The sequence below is a fragment of the Panulirus ornatus genome, chromosome 27 (genome assembly GCF_036320965.1).
Source record: "Panulirus ornatus isolate Po-2019 chromosome 27, ASM3632096v1, whole genome shotgun sequence".
In the NCBI taxonomy this organism is placed as follows: Eukaryota; Metazoa; Arthropoda; class Malacostraca; order Decapoda; family Palinuridae; genus Panulirus; species Panulirus ornatus.
The window spans coordinates 1,889,384-1,913,350 of record NC_092250.1 but is presented as its reverse complement, the minus strand read 5'-3'; the positions used below and the strand labels follow the sequence as shown (position 1 = coordinate 1,913,350).

Here is a 23,967-nt window from a genome sequence, read left to right as displayed (position 1 = left end):
GATGCATTTTTAAAATTGTATGAGTTAAGTTTGTTGTACCCGGTCAGCTGTGGGTGCTGGAAGCGGCCAACAGCGGGACACAGCGACCCGAGTGGCATTACGCGCAGGTGGCTGTGGACGCCTCGTCAGACTACCGGGTCTCCATCATGGGCATGGCAACTAATGGAGGCTTTGCCATCGATGATATCAAGACCTACAGCGGTTCCTGTGGTAGTGAGTGCACAAACTGATTACCCTTTGGTGAAGCCGAGTGTGTGTATGTGTGTGTGTGTGTGTGAATATCATGAAAGCTTCCTATGACTGAACTGTGATTAGTTCATCATTAAATCTAGTCCTTCGTGGCAGTTTTAACAGTTGATTGAAGAATGTTTATGATGACTTCAGTGCAGTACACATTCTGTTATCGTCATGATAAAACTCCTTCACTTCCTTCCTGTACCACGCCCTTTGTGCCAAACTTACGTGGTCTCCATTTCTTGTATTCGTGTGGCGTCATTTTCACCACAGTCCCGGAACCGTTTTGCTCCATTACTGTTTCACGGCAGGTTTTTATTTTGTCCCTTGTCTTCATGTGTAAATTACGACTAAGTATTCCAAGGATTATTTCTTTTTTTTTCAGATATTATACAGTGGTACATGATTTAAGTTTTGTAGTTTTTACTGTTAAAAAGAAAATCGTTTTCTTTGCATCTGTGGTGAGGGAGGAATTGATAAAAAGCTATATTTACCTATAGGATTACTGAATCCTCTGTAGCAGTCATATATTTACCTTTAGGATGACTGAATCCTCTGTAGCAGTAATGAAATGTTATTTCCTTTTTTTTTTTTCCAGCCCGTCCCGAGAATGCCAACCCCTCTGTCACAGAGGAAGCTCCTTCGACCAAGTAAACTACAAGTCATCTCAGCTGGAGAAAAATGTTTGATGAAGACAGTGATGACTAACTAATCACTAAAGCAATTTAACCTCGTGAAAATACACTAAACCAAAAGTAACTCCATTAAAACGTAGAATAAACCTAGCCTAAACAACTCCATTCAAACGTAGAATACCCTACGTAGCCTTTGGCAAAATTCACCTATACCTTAACTTTACCAAGTCCAGCGAGGAGAAATAAACTTGCTGTAATTTTTATGAGACCTGTTGAAAGCTGAATAGATTTAACCCAACCAAACTTAATCCAGTACTGTAAGTATAATCATTAAAAAAAGATACTTGCCTCTCGGCTTAACCACGCGAAGCCTAGCATCTTGCCTTTCAGCATAACCATACAAAGCTTAGCCTCTTATTGTACCGACAAATTTGGCTGTGTCAATGAAAAGTAAATTAATTTTAGGATGGAGGACAATATATAACTCCAGATAGACTGTTTAGCCAGACACTTGTCCGCTGTCTTACATCTATATTTTAGTGTGTAAAGGATTTTTAAAAGCTTGAGAAGAATTTTTCATTGGAGGGGAGTTTATGTGTATAAAGAATTTTGTCCATTAGGAAAGGAAAGCTATAGCTACATAGCATGATAGTGACCAAGGAATCTGTACCAAGTGAAACACCTCCCAAGCTGTCCATAGTGGTGCTCTTAGTGTGAGTTATTTGTACTTTCAATTATTATTAGTCCCTTCAGATCTGACAGTACTTTAGGTGGGAGAAACATGATTTAAGTGTACTTGGTATTATAACCAGAACTATTTGTACCCCCTTCTATAGAAACTGGTGAATGAAAAGTAATTAAGAAATATATATATTTGATGACAAAACTCAGATACCTGCCATACACTTTCCATATTTGAATAAATGAATGATTGTTAAAGAGGTTTGAAATTTTGATATATTTGTAAACTTTTTACCATGACTTTGTCATGAAAATCATTTATTCCTTAACTTTTAGGTCCAACTACTTTCGTTTGTGCATGGAACCTTCAGACAGGAGAAAATGAATGATACAAGATCAGTTGGCTATGTACGTAGTCTGATCATATTGTTACTTATACAGGAAGTAACGCGAAAATGTAAAGATTTTATTGTACCAGCTTTGTTTTCGATGGATCCTTGTTAGTTACTAGGGGCTAATTAATCATGTAACAAGTAATTTTCTGTCAGGTTAAGTTTGGTTGGGTTTCATATGTCATTAAATCAAAGTTCAGTCCTTGCAGAATGAGTAGGAAATGGTTTGATGGTAGATTCATAAGGATTTTGCCAGAGAACCTGTGGTGGAAGATGATTATAAACTATGGGACCAGTCCTTCGCTAATAATGAACTACACGTTTATAAACTTTCCTCTTTAGTTGAAAGCTCATTTACCTGCTAGTAGCCATAGATAATAATTTAGTCACTTCATCAGATCTGAATCCATTGTGTAATTTCTCACTAAAAAACCTGGTGTGTTAAATGATACAGAAATATTTATGTATAACGGGTGTTACCTTACCTTCCAATCCAAAGATCCCCTTTTATAGGATTCATTTCAGCGCTCAGGAAGCTAGCCATGTCCACTGGTCAGGACAACAGAGGCAAGAAGTGGTGTAGTGATGTTGTGTGTATGTTTTTGTATGTTTTTACAGAGTTAAGATAACTGAAATATTCAGTGCCATATAGTTATATTGGCTTTGGTGCTGAATGAAAATGTATATTACTAAAAAATGATTCAAAGATTATTCTGCTAATTTGAATATGATTCAACCAAAGACTATGCTACTAACTTGAACATAATACAAGCAATGATTATGTTAATAACTTGAATATGATTTAAAGAATGATTATTATACATACAACCGTCCCAAGAAAACGGTGGTCTTTATAATTGTGATCAAATTGCTGTATTAGTAGACTTGTATTATGGGTATAAATTCATCATCATTTGTAAGACAGTTTTGAATTATATGTAGTTGGACCAACAGTCCTAGCGTTGTTAGGTTTTCTTTAATTATCACTGTAATAGTTGTACAGTCAGAGATGTTCTTGATAAGTGAATCTGTTAAGGCCTGAGTTTTAGATGTAAGATGAGATTTGCACATTTACAAAATGATTCTGTCCGCTGGTACATATCAAGTTGCTTTTAGAAAAGATGTGTGTAATTTGTATCAGCCTTTGAAATAATCTCAAAGGTATGTTTAGCTCATGTAAGTATGATTTATCCAGATATGGCATTATTTCTCGAGTCCTGTGTTCTAATATGATAAACAAGAGTATTTTTCTCTTCAATGCATTTGTCTATGTCTGTCTGTCTGTGTCTTTTTTTTTTTTTTTTCTTTAATACCCAATTGCTTCTCCAGCCTTTGCGAGTCATCGTTAGGAACAAATGAACGAAAAGCCTCGCCTCCACACATCCGCTCTCCAGATGTCATGTATCAGGACCTTAAAAACTAAATGCTACCACGTACAGCCAAACCCTGAAGATTATTCCATCATTGTCCATGACTACTTACACCTTGGTTCAGCCTACTGATAGACAGTACGTCGTCTGTGTTATACCACGTCAAATCAGTACATTTTATTCAATGCCCTGCTCTCACTCTCCCAAATATTCATGTGTCTTATCATTTATCCTTCCTCCAAGTGATACCACAAGGGAGAAGTCCATAGACGGAAGGAGTACAGCCTCTTTCACGACCTTTCCACCCTAAAACTTGGAACGCAACCTCCAAACTGCGGGAGCTTCTTAGAAATGGTTTTGGAGTTGCACTAGTAACTATAGTATGTATTTCTAGGGCAAAGATAGGTGTGTTTCACGGTATAGCTGTCCTGATCTAAGAAGCTGCATATTGGGGAAGACCGTGGAGGTGGAAGGTTGAAGTGTGCAAGAGGCTATGGGTTTACTAGGACCTGAACATTATTTCGGAAGGTGAAAAGCTAGGCTTAGCGTGAGATGATCGAAGTGGTACGTGGGGGGGTCAAAATGTGCTGTCAGTGGGCATAAGAAGAGGCGAAGGTAAGCCATGAGATGGACATGGTTACATTAGGTACATGTAACAGGTGGAGAGTGGATGTATGCAAATGGGACCGCAATTTTTTTTTTTTTTTTTTTTTTTTTTTTTTTTTCCAAAAGAAGGAACAGAGAATTGGGCCAGGTGAGGGTATTCCCTCAAAGGCCCAGTCCTCTGTTCTTAACGCTACCTCGCTAATGCGGGAAATGGCGAATAGTTTGAAAGAAAGAAAAGAATATATATATATATATATATATATATATATATATATATATATATATATATATATATATGTTGCATGTCACTTATGTCATATGTTACAAGCACAAAATAATTTGTTTATAATTTTTTTTGTTAACCAGTAACTTCTTACACATGTAGGTATCCACACTCTTGCTTGGTATAGAGTAGAGACTTCTGAAGTGTAGGAGTGATTATTCATAAACATCACTTATGCAATCCATGTTTATTTTCATGATGATCATAAAATCAAAAGATGAAGCATCGGAGAGTAACTTTGTATTTGACTATAAATACTCATGGCCTGATCTATCTACTTGGTGTGTGAATCGTTTTTGTTTCTTACCCCCTGATAAGTTACCCACCTGGGTGATTTGTGAAATAAAATATACATGTGACGTAGTGGCATGAATTTTCCCTCGGCATTGTGTAAGCCTAATTCACAAATGTATATTTTGCACATGGCAGTTGATGCTAACATCAACAAGGACGAACAAAATGAACCAGTTTCTGAAACACAAAAAACAGAAAGGTGGACATTATTGGTATGACAGCGATTTACTGCACTGAATTTTCAGCTGTTTAGGTTTTAAATTGATGTATTGGACACTGCAAGAGGGGTCTTATGATGATTCGACAAGATGAAGGAAAACATTTTGATATGAAGTAAGTGTATGAAGAAATATCCAAGGAAAACTTGTGAATTTTGCTTGAAACATAGATCTGAATGTCCTACCAGCAGAGAGAGAGAGAGAGAAAAAAAAAAAAAGTCAAAACCATCACATGGATGACCCTCATTTGGTATGCGATTCACAATTATAGTGCTTTAATGTCATACCAATTTATTGAATTGCCTAACGAAAGCGGCAGGTTTCCCTGGCATAGCCGTGATAAATCTATGATTTTGTATTCATCCTTATCATCAAACTACCAAATACCACATTTTATATACTTTAACTAGGGTAAGAATCCGATTTTAGTGAACACAAGTTGTTTGGTAAATTATTGGACTTCAAATTGGACTTACTATCCAATTAAATCAGATTAATACAAGAATGTCTATTTCGCCTCGTGTCTTCTCAAGTATTTATTGACCACATTTGAATCAATGACAACTCGAAATGAGTTGCATGGCATTGGTTTAGTTTCATTATTCGAAATTGTTATATTCACTCATATTAGAATTCTCTCTTGTAATAATCCACAAAATATATCTGGCATTCAATTTCCAAATGACCACTATTTAGTAAATAAAGGTGAGGTTCACAGTGTAGTAATAAACGTAATATTCGAGTATTTTTGTGACTTTTTCCGAAGCTTCATAAAGCCATTTGGTACCGAATCTGTTCTTACTCCAGTACTGCGGGAGATTCGAAAGTATCGAAGCATTCTGAAGCCGATTCGTTCTTAGCACTAACACTGTATCAACAACCACCGCCATACACATCTCCTCTGACAGTTGACGCCTGGCGGGCATGGAGGTAGGAGGTCCTGTGAGCTCTGCTTTGAACATCTTTAGTGCTTTTTGGTCTTGTGATTGTTTATTGTGTTTGTTCTATTGAAAAACAAAAGACGGAAATTCTAACGTATTGAACATGGCTTTTTCTTCCATGGAAGGTTCCAGTTTCAAACGTCGAGAGTGAGGTAAGTGCAGGTATAACAAGCCCTTTGTTTCCCGTCCTCATAGAATTATGGGTCAGTTTTAGTTCACGGGACTCGGCTTGAAGACACCATTTGATCGTATGAGAAATTAGGGCTTCATCAGTTTGGTAATCTACTTTCCATGTCATTGTAATTGTTTCCTGTGGGGTGGAAGGGGATTAAAACGTGTGTTATGTAGTACATTGACAATGGTTTTTTTGATATTCATTTTCAAAGGCGGAACCTGATAGTTGGGAGGGCAATGAAGATCAGGGAAAGTTTCTGTCTTTAAGGGATATTATTGCCTTGAAATTATTAAGAAAATACTAAGATTGAGGCCAAAACTGTATTCATTATATTTACTATTCGGTTTTCATAAGGGAGAACAACAGCCACTGTTGTTTATAATTCACCATAAATTCTATAAATCCCCTTGAGTTATCCAGTGATAAATGCTAGTTATAAATGGGGGGAAAAAACCTCTTTTGGCGTGATAGAATAACGAAAACGTTTGGAAATCTGGAGTTCAGTTGCAGAATTAAGGGGGTTATGTACTTTACAAAAGACATGGCTTTTTTTATGAGATAATTAAAGTGTTAGCGTTTTATTGGGTTGGTATTTTCGTTCGTTTTTTATTCCATATGACACCACAGTTGCCATCAACGTAGTAGACTTATGCCCACTTTTAGGAGTTGAGGGGATTTTTGGTGTTTTACGAGATTGATGCACTTTAAATACACTGCAGATTCTAATGAATATAGTTATATATTTTCTTCATATTCGAGTTGTCCCGTCGCTTCCCCATTGTATAGAACAGATTGCATCATGCCACTGTTTACTCTCTTAGCCTACCATGCAATATATATATATATATATATATATATATATATATATATATATATATATATATATTAACATTCAAAATGATATAAACAAGTACACATATTCACATTCACATTTGTCTTGCATCCTTAAACCTTACGTTTCCTCCCTGTACTCAAACCAGTCACTGAATTGCAATTGTTTCCAGCATATTGCAAATATTTAGCACGATTTCCAGAGCTCGTCTCCATACATATTTTCTCAAATCACTGTCGTCTCCATATACATTTCCATCACTGCTTTATAGTTTGTACTAATGTCCCTCAAGGCACTTAATTTGTAGAACTTGTAGCCGTACACATTTAATTCATCAGCATTTCATATATAGTATTTTCACTCTTGTCTGTCATTATAACAGTTTCCAGTAGTGTTTTATCAGCTAGTTTGCAGCTAAAAAGCTCACTGTTTTAAGGCAGTTAGGTATCAGAGTTCTTTTGAACCACAACAACACTGTTCCAGGATCACAAAACTCCATCTTCCATTTGATTTTGAGCTGTATTATCGACGCCGGATTTTTGTATTCCCGTAATTTCGTGACCGTCACTGGGCGGCGTTGGTGGTGGGTCGTGGGCGGTGGGTCTTGGTCGCCTGACGAGGGTGGCGTATGACCCACCGTAGAGGACAGCACACACCAGCGCTGCCCCGCCGAAGATACGAAATGTCGCTCGGTCGCCCAACACTTCCCTTATCTCCATGCCCATGTACGTCCCTACAAGTTTGCCTGGATAGAAAAATGAAATAGAATTAGGGAGGGGAAAAACAGCACTGTTAACTGTGAAGGATTCCTTAAATATCCCCCAAAAAATATTATAATCAGTGAGTACGTAATTTGATTAGGAGGAAGCAGCTTATCCAACATTGCAAACATGTCCGTCCGTCATCCACTGAGGGAAAAACTCACCGAGGCCAAAGTTGAGAGAGGTAATCATCCCTCTAGAGGAGGTGATGGACTTGTTGGAGAAGAGGACTGTGCAGTACATGACGGAGACCGTTGTGAGAAGCTCAAAGGACAGCGAGTCTAGTACCTCGAGCAGCAAGGCCCACCATGGGTCCACCAGCACGCTTAACCCTATGGCAGGCAAGACCTTACTAGATACATTGAAGGTATTCATGCTTAATGAAGGATTTTAGAATGAATTTCTGCCATATTGAGCTCTAGACAGCTCATATGAGAGGCCATCATAGTGTTTGTGAAAGGGACGCAGCTGAATCATTATCTAAATGGTGACATAGCTGATATGCACTGATGTTAAATTGTAGACTTTCAGGACCGAAATATGTATACCAAAACGTCATCAGTAAGATGTATTGTACATGAATTACTGAATCTCACTACATACCAACAATCATTTTATATAATGCGGTTTCGGAGGGAAAAATGTAGCCTAGCAACCTATCCAATGTATCCGATACATGTTTGGAACAAAATATGATTATTTACTTGGAATTCCATTTACATTTGTAGGAATTTCAGTCGCCCAAAAGACTTGCGCATTTGTGAGCTGTGAGAGGAGGTGTAGGGGAGGTTTGGCCAACTTACCAAGCATTTTGACGGATAAAGCTACAAGTCCCAGGGTGAGGAGGCTGGCGTGGCCCACCAACCCGACCAGGCAGGAGGCAACAAGATTGAGCACCCAGCCAAACGGTGCCCCAACCGTCACCGTTAGGCCGAGGAGGAGGTGTGAGGCGCCCAGGCTGGAGAGGTAGCGGTACATGAATGTTTCCAGGTACCCCGAGAATATGCCTAAAGGAGAAAGAGAGAGAGAGAGTGTACGGGAATAATTCAGTCCGGGTAGGAGTGCAGGGAAAATCATTTATCCAACACGGAAAACATTCCGTCAAGTGGAAAGAGAACTTGGGAAGACTCGTCGACTCGAGCAATGTAGAAAGCGGGGTAGTCATTTATTTCCTGTGACAGGACGGTGCACAGTGCACTGTACCTTGTGTTGTGAGCTGACTGAGTGAAGCCAAACTGTAAATGTCTGATAATTACTGAATGACACCCCGTACAGTGTTGCCAGCCCTAAACTGGTGTCGAGTTAGGTTCGAAAACATACTTGAAAAATCTCTTATCACTAACTTCAAGGAAAACCTCCTGTGACCCAGTCTCAAATCTACTGTAACCTAAAACTAAACAAGCAAATGAAACAGTCTTCCTTGAAGAATAGAAAAACGCTTACTGTAAAATGACGTCAGAATGACAATGGAGATATTGGGGCACACACACACACACTCTCATCAGTTCGCTTTCATTCACCGTGGGGATGAAGGAACAGTTGTGAGCACAACGCAGTGTGTCAGTGCTGAATTCATCCACGGAAAGAAATTCGTTGCTCTTTCCGCCATATATATACGGGAGCTCCCAGCGAATTTAGTCCAGGTTCGTAATAAATGGCGCAATCTAGTTATTATTATTATTATTGAAATATATTATATGATGATAATATATTATAATGATAATAATGATAATGATTACTATTATTATTATTGGTGACAAGAGCCACAAGGATTATGACTTCCCTTTTAACTTTATTATTAAAAATTTGGCTTGATAGTTCTCGTAACGTCTGGGTTTTGGAGAAGAGCTTTTTATTTATCTAAATTGATATTTCAAGAAAATTGAACAACTCAGACTCGTGTTAGAGTATGTGGCACCACCAGTTTGATCAGTCCAGTGAAGGTGGAACACAAAACACCAAGGAATTAGCACCAGTAATCTTCTATTTGCCCCCATTGGGAGACGGACAGTAAATTATTATACATTCTATGTTACTCATTAAATTTGGAATGTTGATATGGGAGTTTTGAGACGGGAAAGAGCCATAGGTCATGATAGAAGACAAATAAAGCGGTGGTATTCTGTTGAAATAGTGTTAAGAACCTCATTGACAAGGCAGTACATAATATCACAATAAAATCACGATTGTATGACTGAAAAGAAAGGTTGATGAATGTGTGTAACTTCTCAGCATGTTCACTGGCATCACACACTTAGGAATGATCAAGATTGCCACAGCTGGCAGAAGTGGATAGGCTCCATCCTTGGTCAAAAAATATGGCTGTCAAAGTTCTGTGGCATTACAGAAAATAAACCTAGGTTCAAAGGAGCTAAACATATTTAGTTTTGACATTTTTCCTGGGCCAAGATTGCATCACCAACTGCATTTTAGGTGAAGAGCAGTTTGTTCATTGTTGTTCTTGGTACGTTACATTGAACTGAACAACTGAACATCAGGCAATTTCAGAGCAAATTTTTAGATTTTTAATTGACTGGCTTAGATTTAACGTATAGCTTTGCACTAACCTGCTGACAGCATAGCCCCAAGAAATATAAACACTTCTGGGTTAGCGACATGCCTGAGAATTTCTCTGGTGAGGTACTGGGCTGGTAATTTAAAGTCCATATTGAGGAAGAACATAAGGCCAGCAGTCCCAACATGGAGCGCTCCAGCTACGTAGAAGATCACACTGTTAAAGAAAGATACATATGTTTATTACTTTCCACGCTGTGGAGGTAGTTAATTTCGCCATTGAAAGCAGATGCAAATAAGTCGAAACTGAGTATTTAGTGATAATTGTACATACACCTAGTTTACGACTACTATAACTGTATCCTGTGTAATGGTAATTAGCTACGACAATAAAACGCTTGTAAAATTACTTACGCTGTTGCCAGACGTAACTTCCTGTCGGATGTTAAATCCTTGAATTAATGACTTTGGAAGTCAGTATCTCGACAGTATTTCCTGAGTATATTCTTATGAAGGATAGGAGTCTAATGGACTTACGAGTAGTCGCCGGCTTGGTGGATAAGAAGGCCTCCGACGTAGGCGCAGAAGAGGGCAGCCAAGATGCCCCATGCGCGCTGGAAGCCATAGTCGATCCCCTTCGTCTGCACGTAGGCCATCACGGCGCCGTCATACAGCGTGAAACTTATCCCCGTCAGCGCTCTGGACAATTTTAATAGCTCGTTAATCATGAATACATCTTGATTATATTCCACTTAATCATAAATGAGGAGTGTCACTGATAGTGAGAATTATTATTGGATAAAACACCGTTTGTGAGAACATGAGGGAGGCTACTTTTGATGTGAAGTTCGTCGAATTTTTGGCGATTTTGTTATAATTTCAGTACAGTAGTTTACCGTGGCTTAAGACGTTGATGTGAAGAAAGTAGGGGGATCAATGATCAATAAAAGTATTAGACTATATCAGGAAAGTAATGGGACTTTCAGAAGGTTATTTCCAGTAAAGACTTTTTAATATCTTCGGTTTCCTGTCTATTGCAAAACTCGGACATGTCCCTCAAACTGAATAATCAATTTAGAATCTCTTTGTGTCCCTTGGATTTAAGTCTGTTTGAGCTCATTAATTCATGGTGTGGGGACACTTTCAGTTTGTAAATTCTTAATTATCATCCACCAAGAAATTTTGGAAAAAACCTTCACCTTAGTGTACCCAAACGAACACGTAAAATTATTTTAGATTATGTTAAGGTCTTTTATGGTATCGAGTATTTCATCAAATGAATATGTGGAGGTCTATCGTGGTCGTATATTCTGTATGCAGTAGTCTGACATGAACATGGGAAATTAAATACAGGAAATAGGTAGTGGCGAATTTGTTTACAGAGCGGAGAGGGGCCTCTTTTTTTTTTTTTTTACTAGTAATCAATATGGTAAAGGGCAAAAGTTGCATCAATCAAGGACCAGCTGTGGAGTGAAAAAAAAAAAAGAAAGGAAGAATGTAGAAATTAGTCAGGGTTCTGCAGGTGTTTTTTGGTTCTGCAGGTGTTTGTTTTTATATAGGACTCTTGAAGGTTAAAAGAAAAATTAGGAAAGAGGGAAAGACAAATGGAGGAAGATTCCACATCTTAACTGTTCGAGGAAAGATGTTATAACGGTACATCCTCGAGTAGTGGTCACCATAGAGATATTTGTGGGAAGCACCTGAATTATGTCCGCTATTTAACGTGAATCCTGCTGTTTTTAAACTGTAGTTGATAGCATTTTAGGGATTTAGGAGAATATGGAAAATATATTTCTAAAACGGATTTCATTAGAAATATCAGGCTTTGAATGAAAGAACACCCTTCTTCATTCAACAATGGCCCAAAAATAAATAACGGATAACTTTGTTATTTGCTGAAATTACTGGAGATTATTCTTTGGTGTATTCCTTAGTTTTACATTCCCTAAAACTGCAAATCTTTTCCTCGCCTATCGGATTATGAGTGAGATTCCAGCATACATACATTATTTCATGAATAACAATTGCATAATTTACAGTTAGGAAAGTGACTCACCCATACAAGGTCCTGAGGGTTAGGTAACTCCAAAATGTTGTGGACGTGGCTACGCGGTCCATCTCCTCCTCGTCGCGGTCGTCCCAGGTTGTTAGGAGGGAGTTGTTAATGGTGAGGTTGTGGCTCGTACTTGCAGTGGGTAACAACTCAGCGGAGGGAATGGCAGTGAACAGCATGACGACCACTCCAGCAAGGGCTGTCGTCATGCTCATGGGTACCTGACACGGATTGAACACGTAAACAACTACATATGACATATAGGGTCAATCACTTGCGTCACATAAGGGTCATCAAGGGTGATACTTCATATGGAAGTCAGTAATTGAAATTAACACACTAGGCTTTTGAGTTCAGTCGTTGTTTAACACTGGCCTTTTGAGTTCAGTCGTTGTTTAACACTGGCCTTTTGAGTTCAATAGTTGTTTAACACTGGCCCTTTGAGTTCAATAGTTGTTTAACACTGGCCTTTTCAGTTCAATAGTTGTTTAACACTGGCTTTTGAGTTCAGTCGTTGTTTAACACTGGCCTTTTGAGTTCAATAGTTGTTTAACACTGGCCCTTTGAGTTCAATAGTTGTTTAACACTGGCCTTTTAAGTTCAATATTTTATTTTTTCACTCTTACAGGCAAGCGGGGCATTGGAATATATGAAAGAAAAAGAGGTTTCTAGGTGGTGTATGAAGATGGTGACTTTTAAGATAAGATTCTGCCTTGGTGATAAAAATTCATCTCGTTTGACATCGTTTCGTTCATACTCGTGGATTTAACATGTTACATAGAGGTTTTTTTTTTAGCATGTTAACATTATGGTCACTCTCAGAGTGCAAGCCAGGCTGGCCAACATGTTGGCTGGAGTGTATCATTCATGCCAGGCAAGATGAGAGAGAGGCCAAGGTTATTGTGGGGGAGATGGGGTATGGAAGGCCAGCAATCTAGGACTTCCATAAGCAGGATCTAGTGAGGGTTTCCAGGCACGTGCTGGTACTGCGACATGGAAAGCAGTGCACTTAGGGTGAAAAAGAAGAGACATTTACTTGCCTCGGTCGACCCCTACTGCTGGATCAACGTGCGTCAGGGCGTCGAAGAATTTACGCTTCTATGACACGCGTGCGTAGCAAGACGGCAAGTAGAGACATCACCTCGATCAAGCTTTTACCGGGTTAGGGGCGCCCCTGGAGGGGGAAGAGAGTCGCGGTGCCCACGGAGCTGGACCAGTACCCGGTGCCAAGGCCGGGAACAAAGCACACATCCCCGTAGCCATGGACTACTTAACCGGGTGAGCGGAAATCCATGATATCCTACAACAGGCATGAGGTAGTGGCCCGACTTAGCGGCGGAACAACACAAGTTCTCATAGACCAGTTCTTCTTCACCCGCTGTAAACAAACATGACGCACGAGCCATCAGCTGAGGCAGGGAGTTCGGGGTCTGTATTATTTATATATATATATTCCTTTTTCTTCCCGTGTACTTATCTACCCACGGGGTATTTAAGAAAGACCCATAGCGCGTACGTTAACAGTATAATGATCGCCATTTATAAGTCGGTATTCATTAATTGCAACAGACGCTCGTGACGTTCACCGTATTCGTACGCAGATCCGGTGTCTAACTTTTAAATCTTTTTCCATTACGGTGGATTATGTCACGTATAGGGTGATAACGTGTGTGTGTGTGTGTGTGTGTGTGGTAGTGTGTGTGTGTGTGTGTGTGTGTGTGTGTGTGTGTCCTCACCTTAAAGTTGCCGATCTTGTCGCCGAAGAAGCCGCCTAGGAAGGGCAGGAAGATAGAGATGACGGAGAGCACAGTGCTGAAGATCCCAGTTTGGTACTTGGTGAGTCCCAGCGCCTCCTGGTGCTTGGTGAAGTGTGGCCAGGGCAAGACCATCGCTGGGAGAAAGAGAGTACACATGCCGTCACTACATGACACAGGCGAGGCAAATGACGTAAACTATGATAGACCTGCGTTTCTGTGACCCTCCATGACATGAGTGGTTAGAGTGAGTGTTGGATCTTGAGTCAGAAGATGGACGAAACTATTGTGAGGGGTCGCTTAGAATTCACATGACTTAGGAGTTTATTGTTTCGTGTTCAGATAGAAAGGGCTCTTAGCGAGTCGAAATGTCATAACTTCTTTATTTCTGTTACCCTTTTCCCCCTGTGTTACGGTAATGGTGTTAGGGCTCACAACCACGAAGGATTTTGACCTGATGGTCACTGAAGTAATACCAAGGCTTGAAACAGCGGTTGGAAAACAATAGTAACGCTGCCCAATGAAGTAATATCAAGGCTTGAAACATCGGTTGAAAAACAATAGTAACGCTGTGAAGGAGAGAGTGAGTGAGGAAAACGGGATGTAAGGTATGACACCACCATTCAGCGGGCGAGGTGGTTGGTGCTCACCTGCTAGGAAGAGGAAGTACGTCATCTTGATGACCAGCGTCTTGACATCCCTCAGGTCGTCTAGAAACCTTCGGAAACCCTTCTTGACCTGCATCGTCAGGAGCTTGCATCCTTCTGCTATCCTTTGGCAACAATGGCGTCCTCCCTCGGGTGCTGTCGGCTGTCTCCCGTCCATGATTATTATGTTTCCATTGTTCATGTTCATGGGTCTCTTCTCGAGGGAGGATTTGGATCCCGGTCGTCGTCGGAGGGTGGGTAAGGTTGACTGATCTCGAGAGCCGAAGTCCGATCCGGCTCGAACGGTTCGGGGTGAAGCCCCCGAGGGTTCTTTTGTGGAAGTGTTGCAGAGATCCTGCAAGATAAAGAGATGGTCATCAGTGAGGTGGATGATAGAGTGAACACACTGCCTCTCCAGGCTAACCTTGGCATCATTAAGAAGGCTGGATATCATAAGAACATCCACTGAAGTACGGCATAAGATTTGGAACTGCTTCGAACAGACTTGAGCGACACGTCCACGCCAATGTAGAGAAAAGGAAATAATTGTAATAGTTACCGTATGGTTTATATGTATGTTTATACTGCATTATTTATAATTTAGCCTCAAAACCCCTAGTATTAGTCTTTTCGCTGTTTCAAGGACGCACTCCATGCAGTAGCAGGGAGATGAACTCTTTTGGACGATGGTGGAGCCTTACCGAAGCTGAATTGTCGCTTCCTTGCTGCGTAAACACTGGCAGGCGGAGTCCAATGACGCCTGTAATTACATATGTATACATATATTTATGTATGTATACATATTTCAAAAATATTCAAATTTTTCTGATGTTATCAGCTAAATCCACTCCCGGATATCAAAAACACTTCACTTCCTCCAGTTTTTCTCCTTTCAAACTTACTTCCCAATTGACTTGTCCCTTGACCCCACTGTACCCAATAACCTTGTTCTTATTCACATTTACTCTCAGCTTTCTTCTTTCACACACTTTACCAGACTCAGTCACCAATTTCTGCAGTTTCTCACCCGAATCAGCCACCAGCGCTGTATCATCAGCGAACAAGTGACTCACGTCTCAAGGCCACCCATCTACAACAGACTGCATACTCGCCCCTCTCTCCAAAACTCTTGTATTCACCTCCCTAACAACCCCATCCATAAACAAATTAACAACCATGGAGACATCACACACCCCTGCCGCAAACCGACATTAACTGTGAACCAATCACTTTCCTCTCTTCCTACACGTACACATGCCTTACATCCTCGATAAAAACTTTTCACTGCTTCTAGCAACTTGCCCCCCCCCCCCCACACCATATATTCTTAATACCTTCCACAGAGCATCTCTATCAACTCTATCATATGCCTTCTCCAGATCCATAAATGCTACATAGAAATCCACTTGTTTTTCTAAGTATTTTTCACATACATTCTTCAAAGGGGAAAAAGAGGTTGAAGACATCTTTCGAAACGTTCAAAACTACTGAACTTTAGATTTTAGGTTTTGAAGTTGATGAATCTTTGGGCCATTCTTTCGTCTTTTCCTTGCACTACCTCGCTAACGCGGGAGACAGCGACAAAGTATAATAAGAAAATCATGGTGACACGTTCCTTTGCCTTTGTACTGGTCACTTAAACACAGGCTTGTTGGTGTGTGTGTGTGTGTATGTATGTGTGGTGTGTGGTGTGTGTGTGTGGTGTGTGTGTGTGTGTGTGTGTGTGACAGGAGCTTAAAAAGAAAAAAAAAAGAATCGCCAACTGTGTAAGTTTAAACAGGAGGAAAACATAAAGTAACCGATCCAAGCCAATGCACTCGCAGTGATGTCGAAGAAGTAAATTTTCACTATCTTAATTCAGAAAAAAATGTAGAAAATATCATATAATAAAATCTTTGTTGTGTAATCTATTCTTCTTTTGTTTTTGTATCACGTACATGGCTCTTGTTTCGGTAGCACTGAATTACGCTCGTTTAAAAAGTTATTCAAGTCAGTTCCAGTATTAGGCTACCTAGCAACACCCCCTTGCGCAGTTAAGTATAACGGACGCCAACATAACAACGGCAGAAATGTATTCTGTTTATTGCAATGCTTTCATTTTGGACGTTTCATATACGTTGGTCATAGATGCTCACTGTTCACAAGGTGCATGTGTGTGTGTGAGGGGGAGGAGGGTTGGGTTAGAAAGGTCACATCCCTCTGATACACTTGGCTGTCATCTTAGCACATTCAGGTTCATGCAGATACTGTACCACTTTCTCCCGTGGGGGTTTGGCTTTAAAGGAGGCCTCCAACTTACCTTGAACTGATTGATCGGCCAGGTACGTAGGAAGCGAGGTTGATAGCGTTAAGTTGAGCTGATATGACCAGGCTCGAGACCTGTCTGTGTGCGAGACCTTCACAAGCACGCCATCTGTATCTCGATCCAGAAAGCTCTTCCCTAACCTGATATACAGACGAGGAACGCCTGGCCAGCGGTCTTCCTCCACAGAGAGCGGTAAACAACTAACCTTTAGTCGACGTGAACGAGGTTAAATATATATATAGGTCCTCCGGTCAGTATGGCGTGGTGCAGGGTAATCCATTGTCCCCCGGGGGCCTCGGATATTTATATATTTGTATGTATTGTCTTTTGTGAACACACTCGCTTACTCACTACCTACCCGAAAGGGCAGGGTGACTGACCACACCACTTTCTTGTTCCCACCTTTATACTTTCACCACCGCGTTCGGGTACCAGCTGTACGTTTTTGGCGAAGTTATTAATACACTTCATTCGTTGACTTGATTTTCGCGCGTGCTTCTTCACGGCGCGTTTCCGTCAGGGTTTTTAATGGACTGGCGATGTGGAATGGATGTAAGGTGTTGATATATAGTTTTCGATCACCCTGTTGCTCACGACCATGATGAGGTGTGATCGGAAACCTGGAGATGACGTGTTCTACTGACTGACGGTGGCCCGTGGCGAGCGATGCATCTTGACAACATCCTGTCTGCCAAACCCAATGCATTTCTGTACTTCGCCCCTCGCTTCTCCTTCACCTAATCCTGTCTATCGGTGCGGCATTCTGCTGCACCCACTTCGCTACACGATACACCCGTTGTTTATCACAACTCCTCTTGCTTAAATATGTCCTCATTATCATCTGTTTCACTGCCTGATCCTCAGCTAAGCTCTTCGTTCTTCTTTTACTTGGTTATCAAATTGGTGTCCACTTCGACTCTGGGTAAAGCCCCCCGCGACTACGACAGGTCTGGCCAGGTCTGGTCACACAGCTTGTGTGACCCGGCTATAGTGAGCCAGGGGGTGTGTGTCCAGGTCTAGATACATGGGCCTCCTTGACAGGGCTTTTAATGAGACTGCCAGGGTTGATTTTGATGCCGATCAAAAAGCCAGTGAGTATCATTTCCAGGTGAGAAGGACTTTAAAGTAGTTTATGTTAGCGAGCCTAACCCCCCCCACTTAATAATTACACACACACACACACACACACACACACACACGTTATCACCCTATACGTCACATAATCCACCGTAATGGAAAAAGAAATAAAAGTTAGACACCGGATCTGCGTACGAATACGGTGAACGTCAAGAGCGTCTGTGGCAATTAATGAATACCGACTTATAAATGGCGGTCATTATACTGTTAACGTACGCGCTATGGGTCTTTCTTAAATACCCCGTGGGTAGAAAAGTACACGGGAAGAAAAAGGAATATATATATATATATATATAAATAATACAAACCCCGAACTCCCTGCCTCAGCTGATGGCTCGTGCGTCATGTTTGTTTACAGCGGGTGAAGAAGAACTGGTCTATGAGAACTTGTGTTGTTCCGCCGCTAAGTCGGGCCACTACCTCATGCCTGTTGTAGGATATCATGGATTTCCGCTCACCAGGTTAAGTAGTCCATGGCTACGGGGATGTGTGCTTTGTTCCCGGCCTTGGCACCGGGTACTGGTCCAGCTCCGTGGGCACCGCGACTCTCTTCCCCCTCCAGGGGCGCCCCTAACCCGGTAAAAGCTTGATCGAGGTGATGTCTCCACTTGCCACCTTGCTACGCACGCGTGTCATAGAAGCGTAAATTCTTGGACGCCCTGACGCACGTTGATCCAGCAGTAGGGGTCGACCGAGGCAAGTAAATGTCTCTTCTTTTTTCACCCTAAGTGCACTGCTTTCCATGTCGCAGTACCAGCACGTGCCTGGAAACCCTCACTAGATCCTGCTTATGGAAGTCCTGGATTGCTGGCCTTCCATACCCCATCTCCCCCACAATAACCTTGGCCTCTCTCTCATCTTGCCTGGCATGAATGATACACTCCAGCCAACATGTTGGCTAGCCTGGCTTGCACTCTGAGAGTGACCATAATGTTAACATGCTAAAAAAAAACCCTCTATGTAACATGTTAAATCCACGAGTATGAACGAAACTTGATGTCAAACGAGATGAATTTTTATCACCAAGGCAGAATCTTATCTTAAAAGTCACCATCTTGATACACCACCTAAAAACCTCCTTTTCTTTCATATATTCCAATGCTCCGCTTGCCTGCAAGAATAGAAAAAGAAAATGTTGAACTCGAAAGGCCAGTGTTAAACAACGATTGAACTCACAAGGCCAGTGTTAAACAAACGGTACTAAGTCTGATATTTCTAATGAAATCCGTTTTAGAAATATGTTTTACATATTCTCATAAATCCCTAAAATGCTATGAACTCGGATGTGAGAAAGTTTAAGAACTAAATGGCTACGGGAAATCTGGCCATATCTTGCGTTCCTCAATTCCAAGTCTCTCTCTCTCTCTCTCTCTCTCTCTCTCTCTCTCTCTCTCTCTCTCTCTCTCTCTCTCTCTCTCTCTCTCAATTTTGGACAGAGTTATCAGTTAGCTCCATCAAAGTTTCGCTAACTTTACGAAATGTTGATAGAGAAAATATATCGAATGCTTAAAAACTTAGTATGTATTCACCACCGTAAGAGAAAAAGAATAAAACAATTTCGTATTAAATTTGACGTAAATAACACGATCTAGTTGATTGGCAGATCATGAGCGCACGTCATGACGTCAGAGCGAAAGCTTCGTTCCGCTTGGTCCTTCCCTCCAAATGTACGTTGGTGACGTCACACTCCCTCAGCTCAATGGGTTGTGGGTACCAAGTATTGCCGTGGCCACACACACACACATACTCAGGTGTCATTCGCATTTCGACGTACTACAAGACTTCTCCACGCTCGGGAATGCGTCGAATTAACGTACAGTCACCGCTGGGGAAAACCCCAAACACTGAGAATGTGTTTGTGTAATAGTAAGAAATGCCTCGTATGAGAAAGAAAACGGAATTACCAGCCTACCGTTGTCCGCTTCATATAATCAACTCCCGTTACTCAGAGGAAGTTTATATACCCTGGCTAGACATTTAGGGAGTTACGTACTAAGTTTACGTTACAGTTTAAACATTTCCTTAACGTTACCCAAGATATAATTACTTTGAAAGCCTCGTTCGCTTTGGACGAGAGTGAGGTTATTTTACGAACTCACAAGACATTGTTCTCAAAGACATACAACTAGTCCATTTGCTATCGTTAAACAGGCCACAAAGGCGTCTGGTGTCGTCGAACAACGACGCTACTACGTCATCAGTACGTAATGAACGTTCTTTGGGAAATATAGACAATACGTGAATCTTACAAGTTTAGAACTTGATACATAAAGCTAAGGTCGACAAGCATCTTACGAGGTCAGAGCCCGATACACAGATGTAAGCTCTACTATCTATCTATCTATCTATCATTCTATCTATCTATCTGTATATCTAATATTAGCTAAACTTCTAAATCTAACGTCATGATTGCAACGTGGATAGCTTCGTGAAGTATGTGTTTCATACACCGACCACAAACTTCGCTGTCAAGGATATACAGCACACATAACCATGTACTTTGCCAGCGAACGTGGTTGATATACGATATATATATATATATATTTATATATATATATATATATATATATATATATATATATATATATATATATATATGAAGCTCTTGTGTATCATAATCACGATGTGTATTACTGGAATACAGCGTTTCAATCGAAGCTCCTTCGGTAAAGTTTAATTTTCAGAGATAGTGTCCCGAAGGAAGAAGAGGTTGGGATACTATAATTGATGTGTGTGGCTGGTATGTAGTAGTAGTAATAGTAGCAGTAAGTAGTAGTAGTAGTAGTAGTAGTAGCAGTAGTAGTAGTAGTAATAGTAGCAGTAGTAGTAATAGCAGTAGTAATAATTATAGTAATGATGATGATAATAATGATAATGATGATAATAATGATAATTAATGATAATGATAATAGCAATGATTGTAGTAGTAGTAGTAATGATAATAATAATAATATAATAATAATTATAATAATGATAATAATTATAATAAACATGTACCATCTGTGAGGCGACCTCCTCCATGCCTTGACCACCCACACCAGTTTAACTGTCTCGCCCAGCCAACCAGCGGTAGGGGACAAGGCCAAACAGGTCAGCAGCATTTCCTGCTACTCACAGTATACCAGCCATAGCAGGGAATCCCCCCTCGCTCTTCGTCGTTTTCCCTCCTAGTGTTACAATCGTAGAAAATACCGACATTCACCAAAGAACGCGAGGGTCAATTAAGATTGCCATCGGGGGTGGGGGAGTTTAGTCGTGGGGTCTGGTCCTTTTCTTGGGGGACCTAAGTGATGGTCCGTGATGGGAGAACCACAGGTTTAACCTTCCCTGAGTGACGGTTTCCAGCCAGTGGGGGGGGGGGGGGGGGTTCTGGAGCGAGGTGGAGATGGTCAAGGATGTGACCCCTCGATTTTCAAATTCAAGTCGGGGGTCGCTTGATGCCACACACGTCATAAACATACATTGAAACCTACAACATATACCAACACATGGTATCGATATAAACCATTTGGCCCGGGTTCGATTCCCGAGCATATTAGGGTGACTAGTTCATGTATACATACGTATTCACAGACTAACCTGAAAGGCGAACTAGGGTACACTCGCTTGGTTCACAGTACACTCCCCTCACCACCCACTCTCTCATGTTAGTAGTACACGAACTTACCTAAATACGCATCCGCAAGTCTGACGTACACACAAAGTTATGTTGGGGTCTCGGGGGGGACTACCTACATTCCTCTCTCTCTCTGGCACCACTTCCAAGGAAAGTGGCGGCTCCGGTCTATCCAAATCGTCTACGCCACCGAGAACTTCCGAGAAAAGTCTGGGCGCCTCATCCATGGCCGTGGAAAATCGCCTTAGTCTGTCTGACAGTCCGGCTCACACCTCCCTCCGTCCTGGATGACCCACACCCCGGGTTCATACGGTTCATTTCCTTCTACCGTCGACATACACGCATCGCCTCTCGTGCCCCAGTTCAAAACGGCGGTGTCCTTGAAGGACGCCAACACCGTCGGAGTGCATAGTGTTTGCCTCCTCCTGTCGGCAGATGGTGAGCAGCCGTTGGAACGATCGCAAGGGCTCACACAGCGTGTGATAACAGCTTCCCACGGCGTCACCGGAACTTCGAAACACACTTCCTCTCACCGGCCAGCAGCATGTTGCCAGTGTTCTACCCCAGCACCGACAACACCATTCTACCTACACCTCAGTTCAAACGCTGGATGACACAGACCGTTGATGCTAGGCGTTCATACAAGACTGCCACACACACAACAGCATACCGACAGTCCCCATATCATCACCTCCCTCTTTTCTAGGATCGTATTAGTCCAGTTAATTCACCTCTCTTCACGATCTGGTCCTCCGTTATCTAGCAAAGCTAGAAGGCTACTTAAGGGGACGGGAGCGGTGGGGCTAGACACCCTCCCCTCCTCGTATCTTAACTTTCTAAAAGGAGAAACAGAAGAATGAGTCACGCGGGGAGTGCTCATCCTCCTCGAAGGCTCAGATTGGGGTGTCTAAATGTGTGTGGATGTAACCAAGATGAGGAAAAAAAGGAGAGATAGGTAGTATGTTTGAGGAAAGGAACCGGGATGTTCCAACAATCTTATATGGTTGCGAGGCGTGGGCTATAGATAGGGTTGTTCGGAGGAGGGTGGATGTGTTGGAAATGAGATGTTTGAGGACAGTATGTGGTGTGAGGTGGTTTGATCGAGTAAGTATTGAAAGGGAGAGAGAGATGTGTGGTAATAAAAAAAAGAGTGTGGTTGAGAGAGCAGAGGGTGTCTTGAAATGGTTTGGTCGCATGGAGAATGAGTGAGGAAAGGTTGACAAAGAGGATGTATGTGTCAGAGGTGGAGGGAACTAGGAGAAGTGGGAGGCCAAATTGGAGGTGGAAGGATGGAGTGAAATAGATTTTGAGCTTTCGGGGCCTGAACGTGCAGGAGGGTGAGAGGCGTGCAAGAAATAGAGTGAATTGGAACAATGTGGTATACCGGGGTCGGCGTGCTGTCAGTGGATTGAACTAGGGCATGTGAAGCGTCTGGGGTAAACCATGGAAAGTCTTGTGGGGCCTGGATTTGGAAAGGGAGCTGTGGTGTCGGTGCATTATACATTACAGGTAGAGACTGAGTGTGAACGAATGTGGCCTTTGTTGTCTTTTCCTAGCGCTACCTCGCGCGTGCGGGGAGAGGGAGGTGTCATTTCATATATATATATATATATATATATATATATATATATATATATATATATATATATATATATATATATACGTTGAAATGTATAGTTATGTATATGTGCGTGTGTGGACGTGTATGTATGTGCATGTGTATGTGGGTGGGTTGGGCCATTCTTTCGTCTGTTTCCTTGCGCTACCTCGCTAACGCGGGAGACATTGACAAAATATAATAATAAAGAAAAAGATATGATAATGATATATAGATATCCGAGGCCCCCGGGGGACAATGGATTACCCTGCACCACGCCATACTGACCGGAGGACCTATATATATATTTAACCTCGTTCACGTCGACTAAAGGTTAGTTGTTTACCGCTCTCTGTGGAGGAAGACCGCTGGCCAGGCGTTCCTCGTCTGTATATCAGGTTAGGGAAGAGCTTTCTGGATCGAGATACAGATGGCGTGCTTGTGAAGGTCTCGCACACAGACAGGTCTCGAGCCTGGTCATATCAGCTCAACTTAACGCTATCAACCTCGCTTCCTACGTACCTGGCCGATCAATCAGTTCAAGGTAAGTTGGAGGCCTCCTTTAAAGCCAAACCCCCACGAGAGAAAGTGGTACAGTATCTGCATGAACCTGAATGTGCTAAGATGACAGCCAAGTGTATCAGAGGGATGTGACCTTTCTAACCCAACCCTCCTCCCCCTCACACACACACAGGCACCTTGTGAACAGTGAGCATCTATGACCAACGTATATGAAACGTCCAAAATGAAAGCATTGCAATAAACAGAATACATTTCTGCCGTTGTTATGTTGGCGTCCGTTATACTTAACTGCGCAAGGGGGTGTTGCTAGGTAGCCTAATACTGGAACTGACTTATTGAATAACTTTTTAAACGAGCGTAATTCAGTGCTACCGAAACAAGAGCCATACAAAATACAAAA

At 41.6% G+C, this 23,967-nt stretch overlaps 3 protein-coding genes across 4 annotated transcripts in view; 2 read left to right on the top strand and 1 right to left on the bottom strand.

Annotated features, from left to right (window-relative positions):
* LOC139757496 (MAM and LDL-receptor class A domain-containing protein 1-like) overlaps nt 1–4,017 on the top strand; it is a 60,888-nt gene extending 56,871 nt beyond the window's left edge. The window contains exons 19-20 of the mRNA XM_071678009.1: nt 48–213; nt 833–4,017. Coding sequence (XP_071534110.1) covers nt 48–213; nt 833–888 — 222 coding nt within the window. The 3' untranslated portion in view covers nt 889–4,017. The remainder of the gene's footprint in view (nt 1–47; nt 214–832) is intronic.
* A 763-nt stretch (nt 4,018–4,780) lies between these two features.
* Nucleotides 4,781–23,967, top strand: part of LOC139757526 (uncharacterized) — a 29,443-nt gene continuing 10,256 nt past the window's right edge. Inside the window, exon 1 of the mRNA XM_071678075.1 lies at nt 4,781–5,806. The gene's annotated coding sequence lies outside the window, so the exon portion shown is untranslated. The remainder of the gene's footprint in view (nt 5,807–23,967) is intronic.
* LOC139757525 (uncharacterized) lies at nt 5,813–17,965 on the bottom strand. Of its 2 annotated transcripts, none has more exons than XM_071678071.1 (9): nt 16,901–17,965; nt 14,394–14,745; nt 13,726–13,880; nt 11,993–12,210; nt 10,474–10,635; nt 9,990–10,153; nt 8,226–8,429; nt 7,587–7,754; nt 5,813–7,406 (listed from the first exon to the last, which is right to left on the bottom strand). In XM_071678071.1, exons 2-9 carry the CDS (start codon nt 14,596–14,598, stop codon nt 7,147–7,149), a joined length of 1,536 nt encoding a protein of 511 aa, XP_071534172.1. In that variant the 5' UTR covers nt 14,599–14,745; nt 16,901–17,965; the 3' UTR covers nt 5,813–7,146. The 2 variants fall into 2 exon arrangements, with proteins under 2 accessions (XP_071534172.1, XP_071534173.1); XM_071678072.1 differs by lacking the exon at nt 16,901–17,965 and adding an exon at nt 16,690–16,885.

Bases quoted from the DNA above. Each gene is read 5' to 3' on its own strand.
- LOC139757525 (XM_071678071.1), bottom strand. From the start codon at position 14,598: ATGAACATGAACAATGGAAACATAATAATCATGGACGGGAGACAGCCG. The intron at 7,755-8,225 runs GTAAGTTGGCCA...TGCCTGCCATAG, and splicing joins TTTATCCGTCAAAATGCTTG to GGTTAAGCGTGCTGGTGGAC. The intron at 7,407-7,586 runs GTGAGTTTTTCC...TTTTCTATCCAG, and splicing joins CTCTCTCAACTTTGGCCTCG to GCAAACTTGTAGGGACGTAC.